Source organism: Oryctolagus cuniculus, chromosome 5 (genome assembly GCF_051225735.1).
Source record: "Oryctolagus cuniculus isolate XC-2025 breed Fujian yellow rabbit chromosome 5, ASM5122573v1, whole genome shotgun sequence".
In the NCBI taxonomy this organism is placed as follows: Eukaryota; Metazoa; Chordata; class Mammalia; order Lagomorpha; family Leporidae; genus Oryctolagus; species Oryctolagus cuniculus.
In genome coordinates, this window is record NC_142871.1 from 133,593,418 (window position 1) to 133,617,165 (window position 23,748).

At 58.1% G+C, this 23,748-nt stretch overlaps 2 protein-coding genes and 1 pseudogene across 19 annotated transcripts; 1 reads left to right on the plus strand and 2 right to left on the minus strand.

Moving 5' to 3' along the window:
• Positions 1-1,065: 1,065 nt before the first annotated feature.
• Positions 1,066-3,877, minus strand: CLPSL2 (colipase like 2). The gene is made up of 3 exons (XM_051855931.3): positions 3,494-3,877; positions 2,603-2,725; positions 1,066-1,275 (listed from the first exon to the last, which is right to left on the minus strand). Exons 1-3 carry the CDS (start codon positions 3,563-3,565, stop codon positions 1,180-1,182), a joined length of 291 nt encoding a protein of 96 aa, XP_051711891.3. The 5' UTR covers positions 3,566-3,877; the 3' UTR covers positions 1,066-1,179.
• A 2,172-nt stretch (positions 3,878-6,049) lies between these two features.
• On the minus strand, positions 6,050-23,470 carry ARMC12 (armadillo repeat containing 12). 17 transcript variants are annotated; one of them, XM_089334037.1, is made up of 7 exons: positions 21,090-21,241; positions 14,318-14,464; positions 11,485-11,619; positions 8,275-8,448; positions 8,082-8,153; positions 6,974-7,216; positions 6,050-6,278 (listed from the first exon to the last, which is right to left on the minus strand). In XM_089334037.1, exons 3-7 carry the CDS (start codon positions 11,575-11,577, stop codon positions 6,210-6,212), a joined length of 651 nt encoding a protein of 216 aa, XP_089190163.1. In that variant the 5' UTR covers positions 11,578-11,619; positions 14,318-14,464; positions 21,090-21,241; the 3' UTR covers positions 6,050-6,209. The 17 variants fall into 17 exon arrangements, with proteins under 17 accessions (XP_089190163.1, XP_089190164.1, XP_089190156.1 ...); XM_089334038.1 differs by lacking the exon at positions 21,090-21,241 and adding an exon at positions 20,839-21,014; XM_089334030.1 differs by lacking the exon at positions 21,090-21,241 and adding an exon at positions 11,814-11,959 and having other exon boundaries at positions 14,318-14,452.
• LOC138849876 (large ribosomal subunit protein P1 pseudogene) lies at positions 15,056-18,358 on the plus strand (annotated as a pseudogene). The gene is made up of 2 exons (XR_016234638.1): positions 15,056-17,127; positions 18,178-18,358. The product of XR_016234638.1 is annotated as a large ribosomal subunit protein P1 pseudogene (transcript).
• Positions 23,471-23,748: the final 278 nt, after the last annotated feature.

The following is a 23,748-nucleotide window of genomic DNA, read 5'->3' on the forward strand; positions in this document are numbered from 1 at the left end:
GATGTTCAATGAAAGCTGCCCTCCCCGTCTCCCTTGCAGCTAGCTGGAGCGACTGACGAGGTTTTGCTCAACAGGATGTGGCTGAAAAAGACTCAGAGGACTCCTTGCCCTGCCCCTGAGATGCCGGGTAGAAATTCACTGTCCATCTCCCTCTCCTCTCAGTGCAATGTGGACCTTGATCTTGGAGAGGAAGGAAAACAATTCCAGGGCAAAGCTTCCCAGCTCTCAGGACAGCCTCTGCAGGGACCCCAAGCCCAGATACAAGCAGCCCTCAACCTATGATGGTCCAGCTCACGAAGGTTCAACTCAACACTTCTCGACTTTATGACGGTGCAATGGGGAAGAAGCACAGCCTACAGCTATCTTGTTTTTCACTTTCGGGAGAATAATCAATTATGCGAGATATTCAGCACTTGATTATAAAACAGCTTCTGTGTTAGATGCTGCCTGCCCCGCTACAGGCTAACATAAGCCTTCTGAGTGCATTTAAGGCAGGTTAGGCTAACCTGTGGTGGTGTATCAAGTGCATTTTGGCCTTATGATATTTTCACCTTACGATGAGTTTCTTAGGATGTAGCCCATTATGCACTGAGCAGCACCGGTATCTTGTTCCCTGGGTACCAGGTTGTTGGAGAGATGGGTGGGGCAGTAGAGCAGCATCCATCTTTATCCATACAATGGGACCGGTACCAGATGAGTGAACAGAGAGCAACGTCACTGCACCACTTCTCTTCCTAGTACCAGCGTGCGTGTTTCTGCATCTTCTCCCAATCGCTCTCTCCACCATCCTCACCTTCAGCTCAACAAAACCTTCAGGTCCCCAGTCCCTGGCCACCACACACACGCCCGCAGGCGCCTCAACCTCCTGTGCTCGCCAGGTGCATCCCTCAGCCCCTCAGGTCCACACGGCCCTCCCCACCCCCACCCCCACCCCTTCCTGCAGCTCCACCCTCCTCCCCACCCCAGGACCTGCTTCCCTGTCTCCAGCCTCCCCTTCGGCCCGCTCCCAGATCGGACCCATCTGCCCCGGGGCCCCTTGCCCAGAAAGTGCAGACAAAGGCCAGAGCCAGCAAGTGAATTTAATGCATCAGGGACCGGATTTGGAGCAAGCTGGGGGAGCCCAGGGCCTCTGGCCCGGAGGAGGGAGAGGGGGTGGCAGTGAGCAGCTCGTGTCCTCCTCTAAATGATGTGACACCGTCGGGGACACATCGTGTCCTTGGCTATGCAATTCAAGCCCCGCCGGCAAGGGCAGATGAAGTTGAAGGCTCCCTTGGTCTGCGGGGTTGGACACGAGAGGGGGCAGTCATCAGCGTGCAGGAAGCAAAGGGACTTGGGCTTCCCGGGGATGCAGAGTGAGAGCACAGGTGCTGGAGGGAGACAGACCTGGGGTCTCTGGCCCAGTCTTCTACCTGCGGGACCTGAGGCATGGTAAGGGGCTTCTCTGGCTCAGTTTCCCCATCTCTCAAATGGGGATAATGCCAGTAACCTGCTGTGAGGGTACATGAGGTAAAGTTGATCCCATAAAAAGTGCAGCAGCTGGGGCCAGAGCTGGGGCATAGCGAGTGAAGCTACCGCCTGCAGTGCCGGCAACCCACATGGACGCTGGTTCGAGACCCAGCTGCTCCACTTCTGATCCAGCTCTCTGCTATGGCCTGGGAAAGCAGTAGAAGATGGCCCAAGTGCTTGGGCCCCTGCACCCATGTGGCAGAGCCAGAAGAAGCTCCTAGCTCCTGGCTTCAGATGGGCACAGCTCCGGCCATTGCGACCATCTGGGGAGTGAACCAGCAGATGGAAGACTTCTCTCTCTCTCTCTGCAACTCTGCCTTTCATAAATAAATAAATCTTAAAAAAAAAAAAAAAGGTGCACCAGCTGCCTCAGCTGTGGGGTCAGGCCGCCGCAGGGGCCCGGCTGGTTTCTTGGGGCCCTGGCAGCTCCCCAGATGGAGGCACAGAGGCTGAGTCCGCCCTCCCAAGAAAGGTCTGGGCCTGGGGCCAGACAAGCAAGGACAAGACCTTCTGCTCCCTGCTAGTGACGGCCACACTTAATAGCACATGGCCATGGCCAAAGCCCAGGTGCCCTTCCCAGCAACCTGGCAGGGCAGGTACTTTAGCTGCCCTTGACAGATGAGGCAACCAAGGCTTGGAGCGTGGAGACGACCCATCTGCAGTCCCAAAGACAGGGACAGAAAAGCCTGCCTTTCCAGTGTAGTGCTGTGGTCCTGCCCCTGCTGGTCACCATGGCAGGGGACAGGGAGGGGAGGGGCCAGGCCTTTTCCCACCCACCTTGCTTCAAGGATGTGAGGGTAGAGACATGCCTGCATTCTACAAGCACAAACTGAGCACCTGCTATGTGCAGGCACTATGTAAGCAAATATGATGCAGTCAATCCCTGCTTTTGTAGGAGCTCCCACCACCAGGGAGGCAGACACAGCGAGAAGACACAGCTCTGCTCGGAGCGTGGGGACTCCGAGCAGGGAAGGCGTCTCGGAGGAGGTGGCTGAGGTGCCACTGCAGGACAAGCAGGAGTTTGTGGGGTGGAGAAGGGGAAAGGCACACGAGGACAGAGGATTCGAGCGAACGTTCCCCCACCTTCCCCGCTCACCTGGGGCAAGCACACGTTGTTGAGCCTGGCCTTGGGGGCACAGAAGTTCCCACCAGTGTCCAATTCCATGAGGCAACAGTTGCTGAAACACTCGGTGTGGTGTGAGCACCTGACCCTATTTGCCTGTGGGGACAGGAGGGGTGTCTGCCAGGCTGGGGATGGCTCCCGAGTCACCAGGTCTTTTGCCGGGAGGGCTCTGGGCACCGACAGAGAACCCAGAGGTCGAGGGAGAGAAGCCATGAGACTGTCACCGCCACATGCCCCCGCAGGACTCGGGAGCAGGCGAGAGGAAGATCAAGCGTTAGCACCCTTGCTTTCCTGGGGCCCCCTCATCTCTGCGGGTCTCAAAGGGTGACCTGGACCAGGGGTGGGAGTGGGGCAAATATGCTGGCTCTAACTTTAGTTGGGGGTGGACAGACTGAGAGGAAGTGAGAAAGGGGGAAGGGAGGAGCCACTGTGTTGGAAGGGTCACCAGGCAGTAGGGTGGGGGAGGGGAACCAGTGCAGATAGGGGATGGTGGGGAGAGTGGCTGGGGATACCTGTGGGGGGGGGTGGCTGGGAGTACCCGTTGGGGGTGGCTGGGGGTCCTTGGGAGGTGGTGGCTGGGGGTGCCTGTGGGAGAGGAAGTGAGCCCAGGACTGAGCCAGGGTGGGGTGCTGGGATCGTGTGGGTCATAACAGTTTCCCTTGCTTCCAAGATCACCAGGTAACACGGAGCTTTGAAGTCCTTTTGGGAGCCCCCACTTCCAAGCTTCCAGCCTGGGCACAAGTACCAAATTTGGGGAAGGTTCCTGCTACCCCCACCTCTCTCCCTGGCTCGGTGGGCCTCCCCGAACTGGAGCACAGACCACCGCCCTCTCTGTCCAGCAGAGGGCGCACGCTCTCGTCTCACCTTTTTTGACTTGGAGAGCTCTCCGCAGCAAAGTAGCAGGATGTTCATCAGCAGCACCAAGGCTGTGGCCATGGGCTTGGGTGGCCGCTGGGAGCCTGGCTGCCGCTTTAACCCCCTCCCCCACCTCGTGACCTGGCGCCCGGGCCGCTCGTGTGGAGAGGGCGGGGGAGGGCGACAGGTAATGGTCACAGAGTGCCCTGCCCGGCTGAGCCTCAGCAGCTGTGGGAGGGGCAGGCATGGGATGAGCAAAGGCCTGGAGCAGGATTTCACATGGATGTGTGGCTTCCAAACACAGTAAAACTGTGTCTAACAATCACACCACATGCTGACCTCAGAAGAGCTACCCTCCTGCTGTTCCAGCACCAAGTCGCCCAGCTGTCTTTGGTAAACCCAGAGCCCCCCTCTGCATGGGGCAGGGGGCAGGGGGCAGGGGCCAAGGTGACTTCTCCAGCCTAGAGCCTTCCCACTGAAATGGCTCCCTGCATGGTCTGGGGCGCTGTGAATCCTAGGAGAAGCGGGGGGGGGGGGTGGCTAATGGAGGGGCAGGAGTTGAGGGCAGCTGCATGCAGCCGATGGTGAAATGAGGGACACAGGTCTTGGCCGTGGTGTTGTGGTCTTCTCATCCTTGAGTGGGGGAGGGGAACTCACCTGAACCCTGGGTCACACATTTGTGACTTGGTGACCCTCCCTGCATATGGACTGCCCCAAGGTTTTGTGGCTTTACACTTCCTTCATTTTTTTTAAAGGTTTATTTATTTGGGGCTGGGCCGGCATCCCATATGGGCACTAGTGTGGGTCCCAGCTGCTCCACTTCTGATCCAGCTCCCTGCTAATGCACCTGGGAAAGCAGTAAAGATGGTCCAGGTGCTTGGATCCCTCTATCCACGTGGGAGACCCACAAGAAGCTCCTGACTCCTGGCTTTGGCCTGGGCCAGCCTTGGCTGTAGCGGCCATCTGGGGAGTGAACCACAGGATGGGAGCTGTCTGTCTTTCCTTCTCTCTCTCTGCCTTTCAAATAAACCAATCTTAAAAAAAAAAAAAAAAAAAAAAAAGATTCACCTTCCATAGCCTTGGCAGTTCATGGCAAGAGCCTGGAGTGATCACTGACGTCATAAATAAGAGTGTCAATTGTTAAATGAACAACAGGAATCACTGTGCACTTGCTCCCCATGTAGGACCTCTGTCCTTATTGAATTGTACTATGAGAATTAACTGCAAAACTTGTTCTCAAACAGTACTTTATGTGTTGTGTATGTGTGTGGGTGCAAACTGTTGAAATCTTTACTTAGTATAGAGTTGGTCTTCTGTATATAAAGTTAATTAAAAATGAATCTTAATGAAGAATGGGATGGGAGAGGGAGTAGGAGGTGGGACGGGAGTGGGGGTGGGAGGGTGGGTATGGGGGGAAGAATCGCTATATTCCTGAAGTTGTACATATGAAATTTGTATTCATTAAATAAAAGCTCTAAAAAATATTTTTTAAAAGATTCACTCATTTGAAAGGCAGAGGTACAGAGAGAGAGAGAGGGAAAGAAAGAGAGAGAGAGAAGGACATTTGTTACCTAGCAACAGGTAACTAATACGTGGCCCCCCCTTCCATTGCCATCAGCCCGGGGCTAGCCTGTGCTCCTGGGAGTAGGCTCTTCCTTCAAGGCCTTGGTTAGCAGTCAGATGTGTCCTTCTGCCAAAGAGAACCAGGTTTACAAGTACAGGCTTTACTTTGCCAAATGAGAGGTTGGGCTCAGAGGTGCTGTAGGAAGCACCAGAAGCTGGCGTAGCTGAAGGAAGAGCTTGGCTGGGGCCGTCGCCGTGGTGCAGTAGGTTAATCCTCCGCCTGTGGCACTGGCGTCCTACGTGGGTGCCGGTTCTAGTCCCGGCTGCTCCTCTTCCAGTCCAGCTCTCTGCTGTGGCCCAGGAGGGCAACGGAGGATGGCCCAAGTCCTTGGGCCCCTGCACCCGCATGGGAGACCCTGAAGAAGCTCCTGGCTTCCGGCTTCGGATAGGCACAGCTCCAGCCATCGCAGGCATCTGGGGAGTGAACCAGCAGAAGGAAGACCTCTTCTTCTCACTGTCAAAAAGAGCTGGGTTTCAGGGGCATGTGGTCCACACCGGAAGATGCCCTCTGTGGCGAGGAGCCGGAGGCCGCTCTGAGCAGGGGTGGTGGTGCCGAAAGTGTGGAGGCCAAACCGCACAAGGCATGCTTAGGGCAGCCAGGACTAGTTTGTTCCAGTTTGGCTGGAGCAGAGATCAGCTTGCACAGCCTGTGAGTTGGAGCCCGTGTCCATTTTCATGGGGCTCAGGCCAAAAAAATGTGAGAGAACAAAAGCCGGAGACTAGGAGGTTCTCACCTCCTTCTGCCCCAGGCCACTCTTGTGACCTTGAGCCAGTGGCTTGTCCTCTTCGGGGCTGTTGTCCTTCCTGTAAGTGCCAGGACTCCTCCTGGACTAGACCTAGCCTTTCAAATCCTGCCTCCACAGAGCACAGGGCTCCGCAGCTGGGCCGACATGCTCTGCTCCCCAACCCCAGTAACCATGGGGCTACTCCATGTAGCTCCAGTTTTTTAAATTAAATATTTATTTTTATTTGAAAGGCAGGGCGTCAGAGAGAGGGAAAGAGAGAAAGAGATCTTCTATCTGCTTGTTCACTCCCCAAATGGCCATGATGGTCAGGGCTGGGTCAGGCTGGAGCCAGGAGCCAGGAGCTTCATCCAGGTCTCTCATGTGGGTGCAGGAGCCCAAGGACTTGAGCCATCTTCTGTTGCTTTCCCAGGTGCATTAGCAGGAAGCTGGATCAGAAGTGGAGCAGCTGGGACTCGAACTGGTGTTGCAGGCGGCAGCTTTCCTGGCTCCGCTACAGCGCCAGCCCCCAGTGAAACTTTTAAGAGCCACTACCCACCACCACATTTGCTTTTTCTGCTCTAAAAGTGACAGAAACATGGGAAAGGAGCCTCCCTGAGTGTGGGACCCTGGGAAAGGATGCTGTGATGCAGGCATCCGCCCTTCCAGCCTTCCAGCCGAGCCGCAAGGGCATGCAGCGTGAGTGGGGGTAACCTCTGTCATTTTCCAGCCATTGAGGCTAGGGGCCAGTTACTGTGCCATAGCCCAGCCTGTGCTGACCGGTCCAATCTGCTCCTGCCTCTGCTGGTTATATTGGGTCTCAGTGCCCACACCTGCCTTCTCCCATCTCCCTGGCAGCACTGGCTTGCAACGCAGCAGGAGAGGAAGGGGGTCAATGCCCCCCCCAAGAAGTGGGGATGTGTCTTAGAAGATGCTGTGGGGCCGGGGTAACACTGAATGAAATCCGCACCCAGCCCTGAAGGCCACAGACACTAAAGCTGTAGGGAGCATCAACCTTCTCTCTCTCATAGTCATTTAATGGTTCTCCTTAATGCTATTCCGCGCTTTTAAAGTAGGAACGGGTCGGAGGGCAGGAGGAGGGCCGGACTCCCAAGTCCTGGGGGCATTGCAGGCTGACTATGACCTTGCAGGCCTGGATCTGGACCTCCTCGTCAGGGTGGATGACCAGGGCGAGCAGCCGGTCTGCCAGGCGAGACTCCTCCCCAAACAGGGCTTCGTGCAGGGACTGCTCGTTGTAATGCCACTTCACAGCGCGGTAGTGGGGGGAGTTCCGGCCCTCACTCAGCCGCTCGGCAAACACCAGCACCTCGAACAGCAGACTCCCCGGCTGCGAGGACTGGAACAGCTTCAGGAAGTCACAGTGCACCTGTGATGGGCATGGAGAGAGGGGAATGAAATCCCAGGCAACTTCTCAAACTCTCCTCCTTCCATTTGCCTGTGGCCTCAGCTCCCCGAAACACCCAAGTTTCAGACTCAACTGAATTTTTTTAGTTTTTCTTTCACGCTTGTTCTCTAATTAATTGCATCGTGATCATTAAACATGAGTGATACAATGATATTGGTTCTCGGAAGTTTGTTGAGACAAACTTTAAGGCTTAGTGTGTGGTTAATTTTCATAAATATTGTGTGTATGCTTGAGAGGAATGCACACCTGATAACTGTAGAGTGCTATAAGTATGCCTAATGCCTCCAATTTGTTTGTATCATGCACAGCAAGTATGCCACTACTCATTTTAGTTTTTTATCCATCAATTGCTGAGCAAGTAATTAAAATCTTCCAAATATCCCACTGTGGGGGTAGAATTGTTAATTTCTCCTTATAATTTTATCAAGCCTTGCCATGTGTATTTTTGAAATTGTTATTAGGTGCATACAGGTTTTCGGTTGCTTCTGGTGAACTAAACTGCTGATTAGTGAATAGTAACACTTCCTATCCCTAATAATGCTTTTTGCCATATCATTTTCCCCCTAATACTAACATGCTTCCATTAACTTATGCTTGATCACCAGTGTTCCTAACTCTCAGAGTTCAGAAAGCCCCCCAAAGAGCATTCTTCCCAGGAAAACGGACTCCCCTTCTGTTGGGGGAATGGAGGAGGGATGGGGCTTTCCAGGCACTGAGGGCAGAGAAAGGAGGAAGAGAGAGACCAGTCGTCAGGGGCAGGCGTGCTGGAAGAAGCCGGGATTCTTGCCTTGCCGGCACCTGAGCCCCTCTGCAGTCCCTTTCTCACCTGGCAGTTGAGAATGTCATAAAGGAGGTCATTCTTCTGCGCCATGTAGCTCAGCAGCCGAATGACTTGCACCTGAAGAAAGGAAGGGGGAAAGCAGGAGAAGCCGGGGGAGCCCGGGCCTTAGGGACGTCCCTCTCCGGGCTGTGTCAGGGCTGGGCAGGAGGGCAAGGCCTTGGCTGTGAGCCCCAGGCACCTGGGACAAGATGCAGTCCGACTGCAGGATCTCCATCAGGGCGGGCATCACGCGTCGCAGCTGCGGGTGCACGTAGTCAGGCAGCGGGAGGTTGTTGAGGAGCCGCAGGCCAGCAACGTGCAGCTCTATGTCCCAGATGGTAGAGATGAGCTCCAGCACCTTGATGGCATGTTCCTGGCGTGGGCGTGGAGGGACAAGGGGCTGCAGCCTGCCCTCGCAGCCGCCACCTAACCCACAATATTAAATGCTACCCAAACGCCGATAACTCTCCAGTTCGCGTCTCCTGCTCAGGCCTCTCCCCAGACTCCAGACACATAGATACAGCTGCCAATTCCACTTTTCTCCCTGAATGTCTAACAGAACAACCAGCTGCTCAGGCCACACATCTGTGATACCTCTGACTCAGTTCTTTGTTTTAAAGATTTATTTATTTGAAAGGCAAAGTTACAGAGGCAGGGGGTGGGGAACCTAGCGAAAGAGATCTTCCATCTACTTGTTCATTCCCCAAATGGACGTAACAGCCAGGGCTGGGCCAGGCCAAAACCAGGAGCCAGGAACTCCATCCGGGTCTCCCACGTGAGTGGCAGGGTCCAAGTACTTGGGCCAGCATCCGTGGCTTCCCAGGTGCATTAGCAGGGAGCCAGACCAGAAGCACAGCAGCCAGGACTCCAACCAGTGGAGATACAGGATGCCGGTATTGCAAGTCGTGGCTTAACCCACTGTGCCACAATGCCAGCCCCAAATATTTTAAACTTTAAGGAAGCGCAATTTATTAATTTCTTCCCTTATAGACTATGCTTTTGGTGCCAAAACTCTACACCGAGCCTGAAGTCCCAAGAGATTTGCCGCACCCCACCCCCACCCCCACCCCGAGCTGGCCTTCCCCGCCCCTCCCTCTCCTTATTTCCCTGTGTGACCCTCACCCCATGGCAGATACCACATATTTCACTCTTGTGTGTTGTTTGCCTCGCCCTGTTAGAACACACATTCTACAAGGACAGGGATCCTTTCTCTCCGGTGCCTTAGAACCATGCCTTGGGACAAAGTGCTCAATACATGTTTGTTGACTGAAAAAAGGGATCCTGGGTTCAGGGCTGCACAATGCTTGGACGGGAGGGGTTTACGGAAGAAGACGGGGAAGGTCACAGGCTGTGCTCCTGTGAGCCACGTAAGAGGGAAGCGGGAATGCTGGCAAGCAGCCCACGGGCGCCCTGCTCTTCCCTGCCCGCGTCCCTCGCTGTCTGCGGAGCACTGGAGAGGCACGGAGGAGTGGGCGGTCTGCGGCAGGGTTTCGGGGAGAAGGCACCACAGGTGCGAGGGCCACAGCGCCGGCCAGCAGGAAGCGTACAGCGTGACCCGCTTGGATTAAAGCCTGAGTTTCACGCCCAGGGCCTCGAGAAGACGGAACGTGGGACGGATGGGGACAGGGCCCCCTGAGGAAAAAGGGGTCTAACCTAGGGGATTGGGGATGAGCTCCGTACCGGGTGCAGCAGCTGGCCCTGGGGAAGAAGTCAGCGGAGTCCCAGGCTGCAGAGACCCAGGCGAGCCCATGGGGTGAAAACTGAGACGGGGAGGAGCTACTTGCACTTGGGGATGGAGCAGCAGCCCCAGGCACAGTGGGCAAAGAGCAGCAGCAGGGCCCAGCCCGCTGGCATCAGAATCTCCGGGGCGGGGCGGGGGGGGGTGTGAGAAACGCAGCTCCTTGTTGAATAGCACGAAGGGAGGGAGGGAGGGGGTGCGACCCCAGCCTTAGGGAAGCTGGGGAGACCAAGGCATGAGGCAGGGGACAGGCACAGCAGCAGGCAGTGACACTGAGACTTCTTTTTCCCCCAAAAACGTTTGCTGCAGAAATATAAAGGTTTGCCGTCATCCAGTGCTGGTGAGGGCAGGAGACAGGCACATCCTGCAGGGCGGGTGGGTGTGTAAACTGATGCGAGTCTTCTGGCCAAGTTCATGCACACCCTACTGACGCTCTCCCTGGGAGATGACCGCAGGAAGGCGGCACCGCCTGTGAAGCCACTGCTTGGAATGCCTGCATCCTGCCCGCAACCCATTTGAATCCCGGCTTCTGATCCAGCTCCTTACTAATGCACCTGGAAAAGTGGCAGAAGATGGCCCGAGTCCTTGGGCCTCTGCCACCCACATGGGTGCCACTCATGTGGGAGACCTGGATGGAGTGCCAGGCTCCTGGCTTCAGCCTGGCCTAGCCTGGCTGAAGGGGTCACTGGAGACTGAACTAGCAGATAGAAGATCTCTCTCTCTCTTTCTTTCTCATGCTCTTTCAAATAAATCAATCTCAGGTCAAACATCACAATTGGATTTACTTAATGGTCCCCTTTAGATCACACCAGGGTTTATGCTGATGAGGTGACTCTTGGTGGGCATTTAGCCTAGGGACTAAGATGCCCGCATCCCACATCAGCCTATAGGATTCAACTGCTGGCTCCGGCCTTCGATTCCAGCCTCCTGCCAGTGCTGGTTCCTTCCTCCCACATTAGAGATCTGGGTTGTCTTCCTGGCTTCCGCTTCCGCCTGTCCAGCACAGCCCCAGCTACTGTGGGCATCTGGGGAGTGAAGCAGTGCGTGGAAATGCTCTCTCTCTCTCTGTCTCTCTCTCCACATCTCAAATACAAGACGAGTGGGGGTCAGAGAGCTTGTGGGTTGCTGCCTGCATGGAGGGCCTGGGGGAGGGCAGGGGAGCCCCACCCCCACCTGGCACTGTCCAGAGCAGTGCCATTTGTAATAAACTGGGAAGCAGAGGTGTTTTCCCGTGGGTCACGTTAGAGAATTTTCAAACCTGAAAAGAGTTGTGGGAACTCCTGAGCGTCTAGCTGGGTGGGCAGAGGCCACACGTGTGCCTAGCATCTCCGGACGGGGCAGTCTTGGGGGGCTTGAGCTCTTAACGAGTGACATCCGCACTCCACGCCTGAACAGAGCTGAACTGTGGGACATGCAGCTGGTGTCTGGGCTTCCTGCTTTTTGGGTTCAGAGATGCCACTGGGGGCCTGGCTCGGCTTCGCCCTGCGATTCAAAGGCTTTCACAACCCTGCCGGGACCCTCACCACCGTTTCCGCACTCATTTTTGGGATTCCAAACTCAGGCCAAAGAAAATTCTGGAACATGACCATTGATTCTGTGTCAATCAACAAACCCAACGACTAGGACAGCACCTGTGTGTCCCGCCCCACTGCCACCAGCCTCCGGGCGCACCTGGATTTTCAGCCTGAATTTTCTGATGCCAGAGAAAGCTTTAAGTGTGTTCAGAGCTTGGATTTTGACACTGTTGTCCTCGTCGTCCAGCATGTCACCCACCAACCTGATGTCATCAGTAGTACAAGAGGCAGCCTGGGGTATGTGAGGAGAGATGGAAGGGGCATGAGACTACAAGTCCCAGGCCCACTGCCCTCCGTGTCACCAAGAACCCTTGGCACGCCCCTCCCACCACTGGCCCCAGAGGGCCAGTTCCCGGGACTCGATGCAATCAAGGGGCAGGGATGAGCGGGCGCCCCGGGGAACAGGCTGGCTCGGAGGGCCCTCACCTCCGCCTCCAGCAGGTACACACAGCGCGTGATGCTGTGCAGGATCATGCTCTTGGCGTACTCGTCCTGCTTGTACTCCAAAGACCTGAGCAGCCTCCGGAGCTCGCCCGAGTCCCGCCCGTGCCGCTCTCGCTCGATGGCCAGGCCTAGACAGCCACCCCAGCCCAGTTCAGGCTGCGGACTCACAGCAGGTGACGGAGTGGGTTTGGGAAGTGGGAGAGAGCCATCTGGGGACACGGCTGCCTTGTCTTTCCTGAGGAAGCACCCTAGTGTGTGCTGGGCAAGGGCGCCCTATCTGGTGTTGTACTGTCCATATCATCACGTCATAGATCTGTCTGCAGGAACACAAGCCGTTTATTGTAACCACTCCACTGCCAAAAGCAGCAGCGAGTGTGGCAGAAGGGACACTTTTTCCTGCTGTGCACAACAGTGCCACATGGGTTAGAGGAAGCCCTGGGCATCTAGGTGCCCCGATTTCCCCTTTTATTCAAGTCCTGAGCTCCCGGGACCAGGAAAGGGAGGGAGACAGCAGCTGCATTTCTGAGAAGTGGAACTCTCAGAGGGTGAATCTAGCATTTGCATGTGGCGAGGGGGTGTGCAAGCAGGGACCCTGAACTAGCACCTCTGGTGGGGCCTTGCCTGGGGTACGGGAGGGTGGGCCTGAGGAAGATAGAGAAGAGAGAGAGGGAGGAGAGAAGAACTTGGACGAGTCACCTTCGGGCATTCCCACAGGGGAGGCCTCGGGAGCAGGTGCCTCCTGGGGCAGAGCCCTCTCCCCAGGGCCCGGACACTCACGGGCGATGCAGATGGGTGAGTTGGTGCAGAGGGGTGGTTGGCATTTTATGCCGGCCTTGATGGCCTTGTAGAGCAGGTAGATGGCCCCGGCGCCCGTGGCCAGGCTCACTACACTTTTGCGGATGTCCAGCTGCGCCAGGCACCGGGGGATGCTCTTGCCCATGTCCTCAGCGTTGCTTTGTGCCTGGGTGAGAGCTAAGCCCGAGGCACCTGGGAGGCAGCTTCCGGAACCAGAACTCTGACTGGGTCAGGAACCACGGTACCAGAATCTGGAACCCAGGCAACAAAGGCAACTGGGGAGATGATGACGTGGAGGGCGGCAGTCAGGAAATGGCGCGGCCAGAGGTGCTTGAAAGGACACAAGGTCCTTCTGAGGCTCCCTTTTGAGGCTGCCGGAGACTTCGGGGACAACACAACACACAGCCTGTCTTTAGGGAAGCCAGGTTGGTGGGACCTGGGGAGGAAGGATCAGCACCTGCCTCCTTCCAGTAGAGGGCAGCAGAGGCCCATTTCTGTGCTTGAGGCCTCTGGGCATTTCTGGGCCGGGTGTCTGGGTGGCTGGCTCCCTTGGCTCCCTGGCCCTGTCTGTCTTGATCTTCCCACTCTGCAACTACTCCTGGGCCTCCACCACCTCTGCACCGGAGGGTGCAAAGGAGAGGGGCGCCTTACGGAGCGCTTCGGTCTCGTGGCCAGTCTGTCCGTTGACAGCATTTGCGTGAGGTCTGAGCAGAAGCCCTGGAGGGCAGCTGTGGGCATCCAGCGTGGACTCCTGCACCTAGCTGGGCTCAAGTGGCATCCTGCCGTACCCTGAGGACTTGGGGACAGAACAATGAGTCTGGAAAATGGGGCTCCAGGCCCACTTAACCCTAACCGGGAAGGAGGAAGGGGCTGCCCTTGTGGGGGTCTTGCTTTCTGTCTCCTAAAGCTCCAAGATGAAAGTGTGGTGGGTCTGGACCTTTTGGTCACTGGGGCCTAGAACTGGGAATCCCACCTCCCAGCCTCCACACTGGTGGGAAGGGGCTGGACTCAGAAAATGCCTCTACCCAGAGGGTGGGAGCCCAGCTGCGCCGGCTTTGATCTTTCCCACCAGGATGTGGCAGGGGAGACCAGATACGCCCATCCTGACCCCAGCAGTCCCCCACACCCTCTGGCACAGAACAGCGAGGTGACCAGCCCCCAGCTAGGGTCAGGCCTGTAGCCTTTGCTGAACATGGCTGCTTGGGGTCCTGGGCTGCACCTGGGCTGCAGCGAGGTGGGGAGGCAGCCCCCACAGGTGCTGCAGCCAGCCAGGCCTGCCTGCTCAAAGCCATCACCACATCCTAGGCTTCAGACAGGGGCTAGCGGGAGCTCCTGGGTCGCCAGTCTCTTCCTGTCCTCTCTGCCATCCTGAGCCCTCTGCAAAGGTCATTCCTGGCCCTCTGCCCAGCCCTGGGGGTGTGGGGGGGGCTCCCTATCTCCAGGGGAGAGCAGAGGCCTGCAGAAGCCTCCCGACCACCATGGGACCCGCACAGCACAGCTCAGGAACTCCATACAGGAAATGGGTGCCTGATAGCGACTGTCATGTTTTGGTTTCCAGGCCACCTAGATCTGAGGACAGAGTCCTCAGGACAAACTCCCTCCATGATAGGACCCAGAATTACTGCTTCCTCCATTCCACGGAGTGGATTCTGCAACCTTCACATCTGAAGCAAAACAAACATGATACTCACTTGTTCCGGTTTTTTTCAAAGATTGATTTTATAGGGCCAGTGCTGTGGGGTAGTAGGTTAAGGCTTTGCCTGCAGTGCAAGCATCCCATATAGGCACTGGTTCGAGTCCCAGCTGCTCCTCTTCCCATCCAGCTCTCTGCTAATGGCCTGTGAAAGCAGCAAAGAATGACCAAAGTGCTTGGGCCCCTGCACCCACAGGGGAGACCTGGAAGAAGCTCCTGGCTCCCAGCTCCTGGCTTCAAATCGGCCCAGTTCTGGCTGTTGGGACTATTTGGGGAGTGAACCAGCAGGTGGAGGACCTTTCTCTCTGTCTCTTCCTCTCTCTAAAATAAATATATATAAATTTTAAAAAATATATATATTTGCAAGGCAGAGTGACAGTGGGGACGGGAGGAGAGATCTCTCATCTGCTGGTCCACTTCCCCAAATTCTCACAGCAGCTAGGTCTGGGCCAGGTCAGCAGGGAACCCAGCAGGCTAGCAGGGAGCTGGATCAGAAGCCCAGAAGCAACTACTCAAGCTGCTGCACTGATACGGATACCAGCACGGCAACCAGTGGCTTAACCATGGGTCGCCAGGACGATGGGCGGCTCACTTGTGCTTAAAGATCAGCTGCCGCCAGGGTGCTCGGCTCCTCCGAGGAAACTAAGGCTGTGCTGGGGTGAGGCCCTCACTTCATCCGGCGACTAGCACTCCGCCGGGCAGCGCCAGCGCCGCCAGCCCCGCACTCGTGAGCACCATGGCCTCTGTCTCTGAGCTCGCCTGCATCTACTCCACTCTCATCCTGCACAAGGACGAAGTGACCGTCACTGAGGATGAGCTCAATGCCCTCATTAAAGCAGCCGGGGTCAGTGCCGAGCCCTTTTGGCCTGTCTTGTTCACAAAGGCCCTGGCCAGGGTCAACACTGGGAGCCTCAGCTCAGCGTAGGGGCTGGGGCACCTGCTCCAGCAGCTGGTGCCGCCCCAGCAGGAGGCCCCGCCACCACTGCTGCTGAGACGAAAGCAGAAGCAGAGAAACAAGACTCTGAGGAGTCTGATGACGTGGGCTTGGGTCTTCATGACTAAGGATTTTCTTGTTCAAAAAAAAAATCACCAAGCAGCGTGGGTTCTGGCCTGCACCAGCCTTCTCTTGCCAGATCATCTCCCTGATCTGCCTCCACTGATGCAGAGGGCTCAGAGGCAGTCACCCCAGGGCAGCATTCTCCACGGGCCGCAGTCCGGTGAAAAATAAGACAGAGGAACACCTACCTGTCAGCGTAAAGTCAACGACAACCCTCCCTCGGGAATGCCCAGTTTCCATTCAGACACAGCCGTCCCTATTTTGAGAATTACCATGTGTTTTCTGGGGCCCACGCTGTGGTGTAGTAGGCTAAGCCTCCACCTGAGGTGCCCACTAGGGTGCCGGTTCAAGTCCCAGCTGCTCCACTTCTGATCCAGCTCTCTGTTATGGCCTGGGAAAGCTGTAGAAGACGGCCCAAGTGCTTGGGCCCCTGCATCTGCATGGGAGACCCAGAGGAAGCTCCTGGCTCCTGGCTTTGGATCAGCCCAGCTCTGACCACTGTAGCCACTTGGGGAGTGAACCAGCAGATGGAAGACCTCTGTCTCTGCACTTTCACCTCTCATATAAATGAAATAAAAAACTTTTTAAAAACTGTGTTTTCTTTGATTAAACATTGGTGATAAACAGACAGCAGGTGTGCTCTGAATGTTATTCTGGAAGATAAATTCACAGCTGGGACTCTTTACAGAGCCTGGCTTTTCTCTATTTCCTTGTTTGTTGCTTTTCTATCAGATCCAGAATCTGCAACAACTGACCAGAACCAAAATGCAAACAGCACAGAAGAGGCTATGGCCACCAGCTCGGCCCCTGGTCCCCCTGCCAGCCCTCACCTTCAAGCCTGATTGATGTTACGTGTCGCCAAGGGCACAGGCTGCCAGGGTTCAGAACCAGTTCAGCCATTGAGAGTTAGCTCTGTGCTAGGAATCTTTGTGCCCCATTCCCCCACCTATAAGACGGGAATACTAAAAAGACCTAATTCATGGGGTTGTGTGTGTGTGTATGGGGGGGGTGGATTGAGTAAAGTACTTGGACCAGCGCCCTGCAAGCAGAGCTCAAGGAACGCGGCGGACCGTCATCACCGCTCGCAGGGCCCACCTCGGCAGGACTGCTGTACGGGAAGGCACAGAAAGCCAGAGCCTGAGCGCACCCCACCGGGAAAGGCACATCACTCAGCCCCTTAGACTCACCCAGCAGCCCTCACCCCGATGATCTGCTGGCTAACCAATCCCAACTCCTGGAACCCATTTAACTACCCGCACTGACTCTGGGGCCTTCCATGAAGCTCCCACAGATACCAAAGCCAGGAACAGCATTCCCCCAAGCCATCCTGCCACCTGTCAGACCCTAAGGCCCCTTCCTCGTCTTCTTCACCGGTGCCCCCGGGGCGGAGGGGTTTCAGTCTATTTAAAGCTCCAGGCGCTATTGGGGTCCACCGTGAGAGCAGTGCAGTGGCCGGCACTGGTGCGCACAGAAGCCAGGGGGAGCTTCGCCTGCTCTGTACTCCAATGAAAAGCCCTCTGGAGTCCACCTGGCTGGGGTTCCAATCCCAGCAGCGCGGGGTTGCAGACTCCACAATCAGCGCCTACAACACCTATCTCTGCTACGCGGAGGTGCTGCTGCAGGAGCGAACCGGAGGACGCGTGCGGCTTCTCCGGATGCACAGGGGATGCTCAAAGCACGCGCGGTTCGTCCGCACAGAGCCGAGAGCCACCAGCGGACCCCGACCGAGGAACCAGATCCGGGAGCCTCCGGTTAGCCAAGGCGTGGAGCTGGGAGAAACCGGGCGAAAGCACGCGGAGCGCAGGGGCGGGCGGGCGAGCGCAAGGGCGGCGCGCGGGGGCGGGCAGAGCCGCACCCCTCCCCGCCGGGCCTCCCCCGCCCGGCGCGCGCATCCGGCGGCGGGCACAGGATGTTCTTTCCTCGCGGCCCCCCCGCCCCCGCTCTCACTTTCTCTCCGCGCCCCTCCCCCGCCGCGCCCGGCGCCGGCACCTTGCTTAACTCCTTCGCCGCCGCGCCCGGGACACTGAGCGAGCCCGAGGGCTGTCTGGCAAGGGCCAGGCCGGGCCGAGCGCGCTGGGCCCAGGTTCTCGGGATGCTGAGGCCGGTCGGGGCCGGAGGGGTGGCGAGGGCTCGCTGGGACAGAGGCCGGCACTCGCGGACCCCCCCGCCCCCGCCAGCTCACCGGGGCCGGGTGAGGTGCCTGGGTGACCAGGTGGGCGTAGCTGGCGTCGGAGCCGCAGGGAGCGAACGGGGTCGAGGGGCTCCTGCCTCATCCTACCCCCAGCTTGGGATAAAGAGGGGCCACGGGCTGCGGCTGAGGATGGGGGCGGCCACGCCCCCCGCTCACGTCACTATTTCCAAGGCAACCGAGGGAGGGGCCGAGGGAGGGCTAGGGGACCGACCCTGGGGAGCCCCGGCTGCCGGATGCTGTGGAAGCCGGCGGGGGCGGGCTTTTTAATCTTTCCTTCTCCCTCGTTGATGTCCAAGAAATTGAGGGAGGGGCAGCTTCTGTTCCCGAGTTCACTCCGCAAACATTCATGGCGCTTTAACTACACTTGCTCCAGGCTTAGGCACTGGGAGCTGCCCTCCTTGTTACTGTTGGCTAAGCTGGCGTGGCCATGCGCCCCGGCTTACGCCCTGCAGTGTGGTTAAGTAACAGTTACTACTGATGGTGTCCCGGTCCGGGCTGTAGTTAGGGAGGTGCTTGTCTCCTGTCTCAGGGACGGCCAAGCCGCTGTATGCCACCAGGTAAGGAGTGCTCTCGGCCGCCTGTCACTGTTGGCTCTCATTCTGCAAGACAGGTATCACCGGTGTCTTTTCCTGATGACGAAACTGGCTCAGAGAAATGGAGAGACTTACCCACGGCCAAGCAGCCAACTCTTGCAACCAGGGTACAGACCCAAGTTTGAGGGCCCTGCCTCGTGTTTCCTTCTCCACATATAAATATGTGATATAAAATAAAGTGACTGTCCCGGCCATGAAGAAGCCTGTAACCTATGTGGGAGGAGGGGTCGCAGATACAGCGGGGCATGTGCAGGCAATAAAACAGCAGCACACTGAAGGCAGCGCACAGAGCCCACAGGGAAGCTGGTGACGAATGGCCGGCTGTGGGTGGGGCCCGTCAGAACCTTCCTGTGGGAGGGAGCTTTCTAGCCAGGCCGTGGGGTGGCGATGGGGTCAGGATCCCTGGGGGTGTATGTCTGGATGCCAGCTGGTGCCAAAAAAGAGAGCACAGTGCAGGGGCATCAGACCAGGCAGGAATCTCTCCACGGGTGAGAGGGTCCCTCTGCACAGCCCACGCCTCTCTCCTGTCTGCCTCCCTCTGTGGATTTGTCTCTTACTGGAGAAGAGGCCCCCAGGAGGCAGCTGCCCTCCCTCCACTCTGCACACAAGCTCTTTCCAGTTGGTATTTGGCACAGACTTCCTGGCGTTCACTTGGATGTGAGCTTCTCTCTTCACCACACCCCTCTGTAGATTTTGAGGAAATGGAAAACCGTGGATGCCCAAACCCAAGGGCCCAAGTGAGCAAGCATGGAGGAGGCCACAGGCTGGGTGGGCAGGGGGGACCAAGTCTGCAGAGGGAAGTGGAAGGAGAAAGGAGCAGGCCCAGAGGAGTTGGTCATCTAAGGAACACACGCTGTCCTCCTGCAAATGGGACACCAGGTGCCTTCGCCTGGAACGCGTGGCTACAGCTGGTGTGCCTGGTGCGCCCTACTGAGGACTCTGAAGTTGATAACAGACACAATAAATGGTGTTTGAGAAACACTGTTCCAGCCGGGCGGGCGTGTGGGAGGAAGGAAGAGCCTGGGTCAGCAGGGACGGTGTGGGAATTTGGGCCAAAGGTGGCATCTCTGGTGCCAGAGGAGAAGGGGCAAGTGAGAAAAGCAATGCGCAAACAATACATTGAAATAAAAGCAACAGGGGTGTGTGTGTGGGGTGGGGGGGTTGCAGCCAGCAAAGCTGCCATTGGGACTCCCACCTACTCTGCTTCCAGTCCAGTTTTCACTAGTATACACCCTGGGAGGCGCCACTTGGGAGACCTGGATGGAGTTCTGGGCTTCTGACTGATCTGACCAAGCCCTGGCTGCTGCAGGCATTTGGGGGATGAAGCAGCAAATGGAAGACCTCTCTCTCTCTCTCTCTCTGTCTCTCCCTCTGCCTTTTGAATAAATACTAAATAAATCTTTTAAAAAGAAAAAAAGGGAAGAATCTTCCGAGTTTGGTAACCAATCACATAAAGGATGGTGAAGGAGTTAAATAGTTAAATTAATCTATCCCCCTGGTAAGTTTGGGGGTCCGGGAGAGACTGCAGTGGGCAACGGGGAAGAGCTGGTATGAGCGGCAGGAGGATGCGGTCAGGCTGTGTGTGTAGCGGCCCGTGTGGGACTGCATGTGGCGAAGCCCAGGAAGGCAGTGCCCCTGTCACAGTTGCAGATCTGGAATATCAGGGATGGCTGGCATGCGTCACGTAGAAGGTTGGCACAGATGACAGCAAAGTGCCTCCCCCCCGGGAGACTCGGTGACTGCTGGCTGAGGGGGGAAACACGTGTGGGGCGTGTGCCTTGCGTGTGGGCAGGTGTCCGTGGCCCAGGCCCGTGTTGGCATCCATCCGCCCACTTCTAGCTGCAGAGGGTGCAGAGACACAATCATACAACCCTGGGGGCCTGGGGCCCCTCCCCCAGCTCCACCCTTGAGGGCCCTGGAGCCCAGGCCTGTGCTGCCTGCCAGGGCCTTTCCTGGAATCCGGCAGACGGCAAAGCCCCTCCCTGCCTGCCCTGGCACTCTCCAGGCACAGCGTGTCCCTCGGGGCACCTTGCAGACACCGCAGGAGGCCGAGCTGCTGTCATCCCCGCGCTGGCCCCAGCAGGCCCCCAGCAGGAAGGAGGAACCTGTGGCCGGGTGGGGGTGGCAAGGCACTGTGTGTGTTTGCTGTGGCTTGGGGGGCAGGGGAGCCGCAGCTCCTCCGGCTTCAGAGCTGCACACCACCTGCTTCTCTCTCCCTCTCGGGAGGAAATCTTCAGGGGCCCCAGTGGTTTTGAGGGGAGGGGACAGGAAGAGACTCTGAACTCTGGGTCAGCTGAGGACAAGGATATGGGAGCTATTGCCCCTTAACCCAGTTCTCCTGGGACCCTAATCCTGGGCGGCCGACCCCCGCCCGACTACTACTAAAACACAAGGCCCTCTGGAGGCGGCCCAGAGTGGTGCGGTTAGGGGGACAGGGTCACACAGCTGTGCGCAAGGCCGCACCTGTCAGGCAGGGTGAGGGGCGCGCCCCTCCCAGGTGGGCAAAGCCGGCGGGGCCCCGGGCGCCCAGGCAACTGGGAGGCGCTTGCCGAGAGCAGGAGAAGGCAGCGGGCCGCGCGGCGGGCCACGTGGAGCGGCGCGCGCGGGCCGGGTGTCGGGTCGGCGGCGACCGCAGGCTGAGAGAGCGGTTGATCTGGTGAGCGAGCACACCCACTTACCCAGCTGCTGAGTCAGGCTGTTCTGCTCGCGCTCGCCCGCCGCCCGCTCGGGACATTGTGTTCCAGCCCCGGCGCGCTGGCAGCGGGCCCAGGAGCTCACACCAGCCTCCTCGCCCTGTTTGTGCTCGCGGCTTGCGCTCGGCGCGCAGCCTCCCCGCCGCCGCCGCCGCCGCCCCGGCCCCATGGCTGAGCGCGCCATCGCGGGGACGCGCGCCCCGGCCCTGCCCACTCGCAGGCGCCCCCACACCTACCCGCTCGGGCTGAGCCCCGGCTCGCGTGGGGCTTGCTGAGTACAGCTGGAGGGCGGGAGTGGGGCGGCCCACAAAAGAGAAGGGCCGCCCCCCCGCGGTCCGTCCGTGCCCCCCTCCACGCGCGCGGTCCAGGCGCATGCCAGACCCGGACTGCGGTCACGTGACCACTGGGGCCTGTATCGAGGGGGACCCCGGTCAAGCGATCCCCAGGAGGAGGCTCCCTTTTCCTCGTCTCCCCCACCCCCGCCCTGGTCCCGGATGCTTCACACAAGCCTGGAGCACGGAGACTCCCGGGATTCCCGGAGGCCAGCCCTTTGGGGCAGCTTGGGAAACCCCTGGCAGGCTGCTGGCAGTAGGGCGAGTCGGACCCTGTGGGCGGCGGTGGGCGGCAGCGTAGACCAAGGGCAGAGCGAACGCAGACGCCCCACGCTGCCCCTGGCGCCCGACCCTGCGCTTTGTCCGGCCTGAAGCCCTGGGTTTGGGCAGAGCCACGTTTTCTCCTCACCCTCTGTCCTGATGGCCGCACCCTCTCCAAACCGGGGAGGGGACAGGGCGCCTACGCTGAGCACCCACCCTGCGGAAGGCCCTGGGTTGGGTCCTGCTCAGGATGTCATGAAAAGTTTAAGACACGATTCCTAAAACCCTTTATTCTCCGCCCTTACCACCTCCGCAGCTGGCTGTGCCATCTCCTGGGCCAGCAGTGCCCGTCTTCCCCTCGTGTTCCAGCTCAGAAAGCTGCCTTGGCACGGAGCCGGCAGAAGCTGCCCGCCCCTCCTCCGGGCTTGTACCTTTCTCACGGCACAGCGTGTGGCCTGTCTCATATTCTAGCGATCTGTTGACTAATCCTGTTCTTCTCACCAGATTAAAAAGTCCTTGAGGCAGAAACAAAGTCTGCCCCTTCCTTGAGGGCCCTGCCCCCACCCCAGTCCCTGAACTCATGCCGCACAGGCCAAGCGAGGAATGGAGTTGATGGCCAATACATTGAAGTGTATGGAAGTGATTTCCTGTGGCTGGCCTGCGAGGTTAAACAGTAACCCAGGCCTGCAGGTGGTGAGTACCAGCCGCGTGGCACAGCTGCAGGCCCTCAGAGAGAAGAAAGTGGTGATGCGGGAGGAAGCTCCCCGGAGGTTGCAGGCTTGGAGCTGTGTGTGTGTGTGGAGGAGGACAGGGGAGTGTGGAGGTGACTCGTCTTAGTCGACATCGCCACAAAGTGGCCTTCACGGGCGGGTGGCACTTCACATGCGTTATCTCCAGTATGCAGGGGTTTGGGAGGGCTGGAAGGGACACTGCCCAAGTCAGGCGTGCCCCTGAGCCAACCAGAACACAGAGGCAGCCTTGGATCTCAGCTCCCCACCCTCCGTCCTGGGCACTGCCTGTTCCCTGGCCTGCCACTCCTACATACTACGCCCAAGAGAGCTGCCCAGCGCTGCCCCGTGCTGGGTGCACTCTGGTCCCACCCTGGTGAACCACTGGCTGTAGGCACTTCCTTCCATCATCTTGCCCCCCCAAATCCCCCGCAGGCCCTGGCGCTCTGAGTCAGTGTCCGACCGATGCTTGCCACCTCCCCCGTGTTACCTGGGCTGCCTGGCTGCCTACACCCTGCCCCCCCTCCCCCAGTCTGGAGCTGCTGAGAACACTGGGTACAGAGAGTGAGCAGGGATGCAGGCTTCCTGTGGTTGCAAAAGGAACACGGGGACTTTCCCTGCGGTGCCCGAGCTGTGGGAGAAGTGGGGGAGGTGGGGCCCGGCCAACCTCCAAGGAACCTCTGCTCCCTTCCCTCCCCTCCTCCTCAGTGCTCCCAGCTTTCAAAAAAGCTGGTACAGTTTGTTACGCTGGGCCGGAATGTTCCGTGTGTTTCGTGTGGCCTCTGTCCAGTCCTACACTGGCCGCTTTATATTTATACTTCCTTCTCCAGCCGGGGCATCCTGCTGTCGGTCACCCCTGCTCTCATCTGCCCATCTGCCTCTGGGTCCCTTGTGCCCCCATGGGTCAAGAAGGGAGTTTCCTGCCCCCCCCCCCCAGTGCTTGCGTGGGTGGAAGGCTGGGATACAGACTGCCCAGGAGCGGGGAGGTTGGATTCTAGAAGGGCGAAGCCCCCAGCCCCTGCTCTCTCTCCCATCAGCCGGCCCTGAGGCTGCCTCCAAAGCTGGGGAGTCTCCAGACCAGATTGGATCTGAAGCTTCTCCGGGCCTTTGGGATCGAGCCCCCCCCCCCCCCCCCCCGCCACCCTCATGTCCCCAGGGGACTTCATCAATACTCTTGAGCCCAGCTGGACAAGTGAGGGCCTGTGCAGGTTGTCGCTAGCAGCTTAGCAGGCTTGAGAATCGGTGATTTCCGCCGCTCCTCCCCGACCCCAGCAGCCACAGAGAAGACAGAGGCAGGGCGCCTGGGGGAGACAGGGACCTCCCCATTGCTCAGCCTCAGGAGCCACACAACCCATAGCAGCTGCAAAATGGAATTTGACACTTGGTGATTTCCTGATGAGTTTCAGAGTGGTGATCAGTTTCCTTTCCAAGTGGCTTTGATATTCAGAGATGAAGACATTTATTGGGACCTGGCCTCCCTCTCCCAGGAGCATGTGATATTATTAATCATAATAATAGGTGATATTGATGGCTTACCTGGGAGGTGCTCTCTGTAACCCATCTCCCAGCCTCCA

Excerpts from the sequence above, each read along its gene's own strand:
- CLPSL2 (XM_051855931.3), bottom strand. The coding sequence starts at position 3,565 with ATGGCCACAGCCTTGGTGCTGCTGATGAACATCCTGCTACTTTGCTGC. Across the intron at positions 2,726-3,493 it reads AGCTCTCCAAGTCAAAAAAG|GCAAATAGGGTCAGGTGCTC; the intron begins GTGAGACGAGAG and ends CTGTCCCCACAG. Across the intron at positions 1,276-2,602 it reads ACAACGTGTGCTTGCCCCAG|ACCAAGGGAGCCTTCAACTT; the intron begins GTGAGCGGGGAA and ends CCAACCCCGCAG.
- ARMC12 (XM_002714636.6), bottom strand. The coding sequence starts at position 12,771 with ATGGGCAAGAGCATCCCCCGGTGCCTGGCGCAGCTGGACATCCGCAAA. Across the intron at positions 8,449-11,484 it reads AATTCAGGCTGAAAATCCAG|GAACATGCCATCAAGGTGCT; the intron begins GTGCGCCCGGAG and ends CGCCCACGCCAG. Across the intron at positions 8,154-8,274 it reads CGGACTGCATCTTGTCCCAG|GTGCAAGTCATTCGGCTGCT; the intron begins GTGCCTGGGGCT and ends TCCTTTCTTCAG.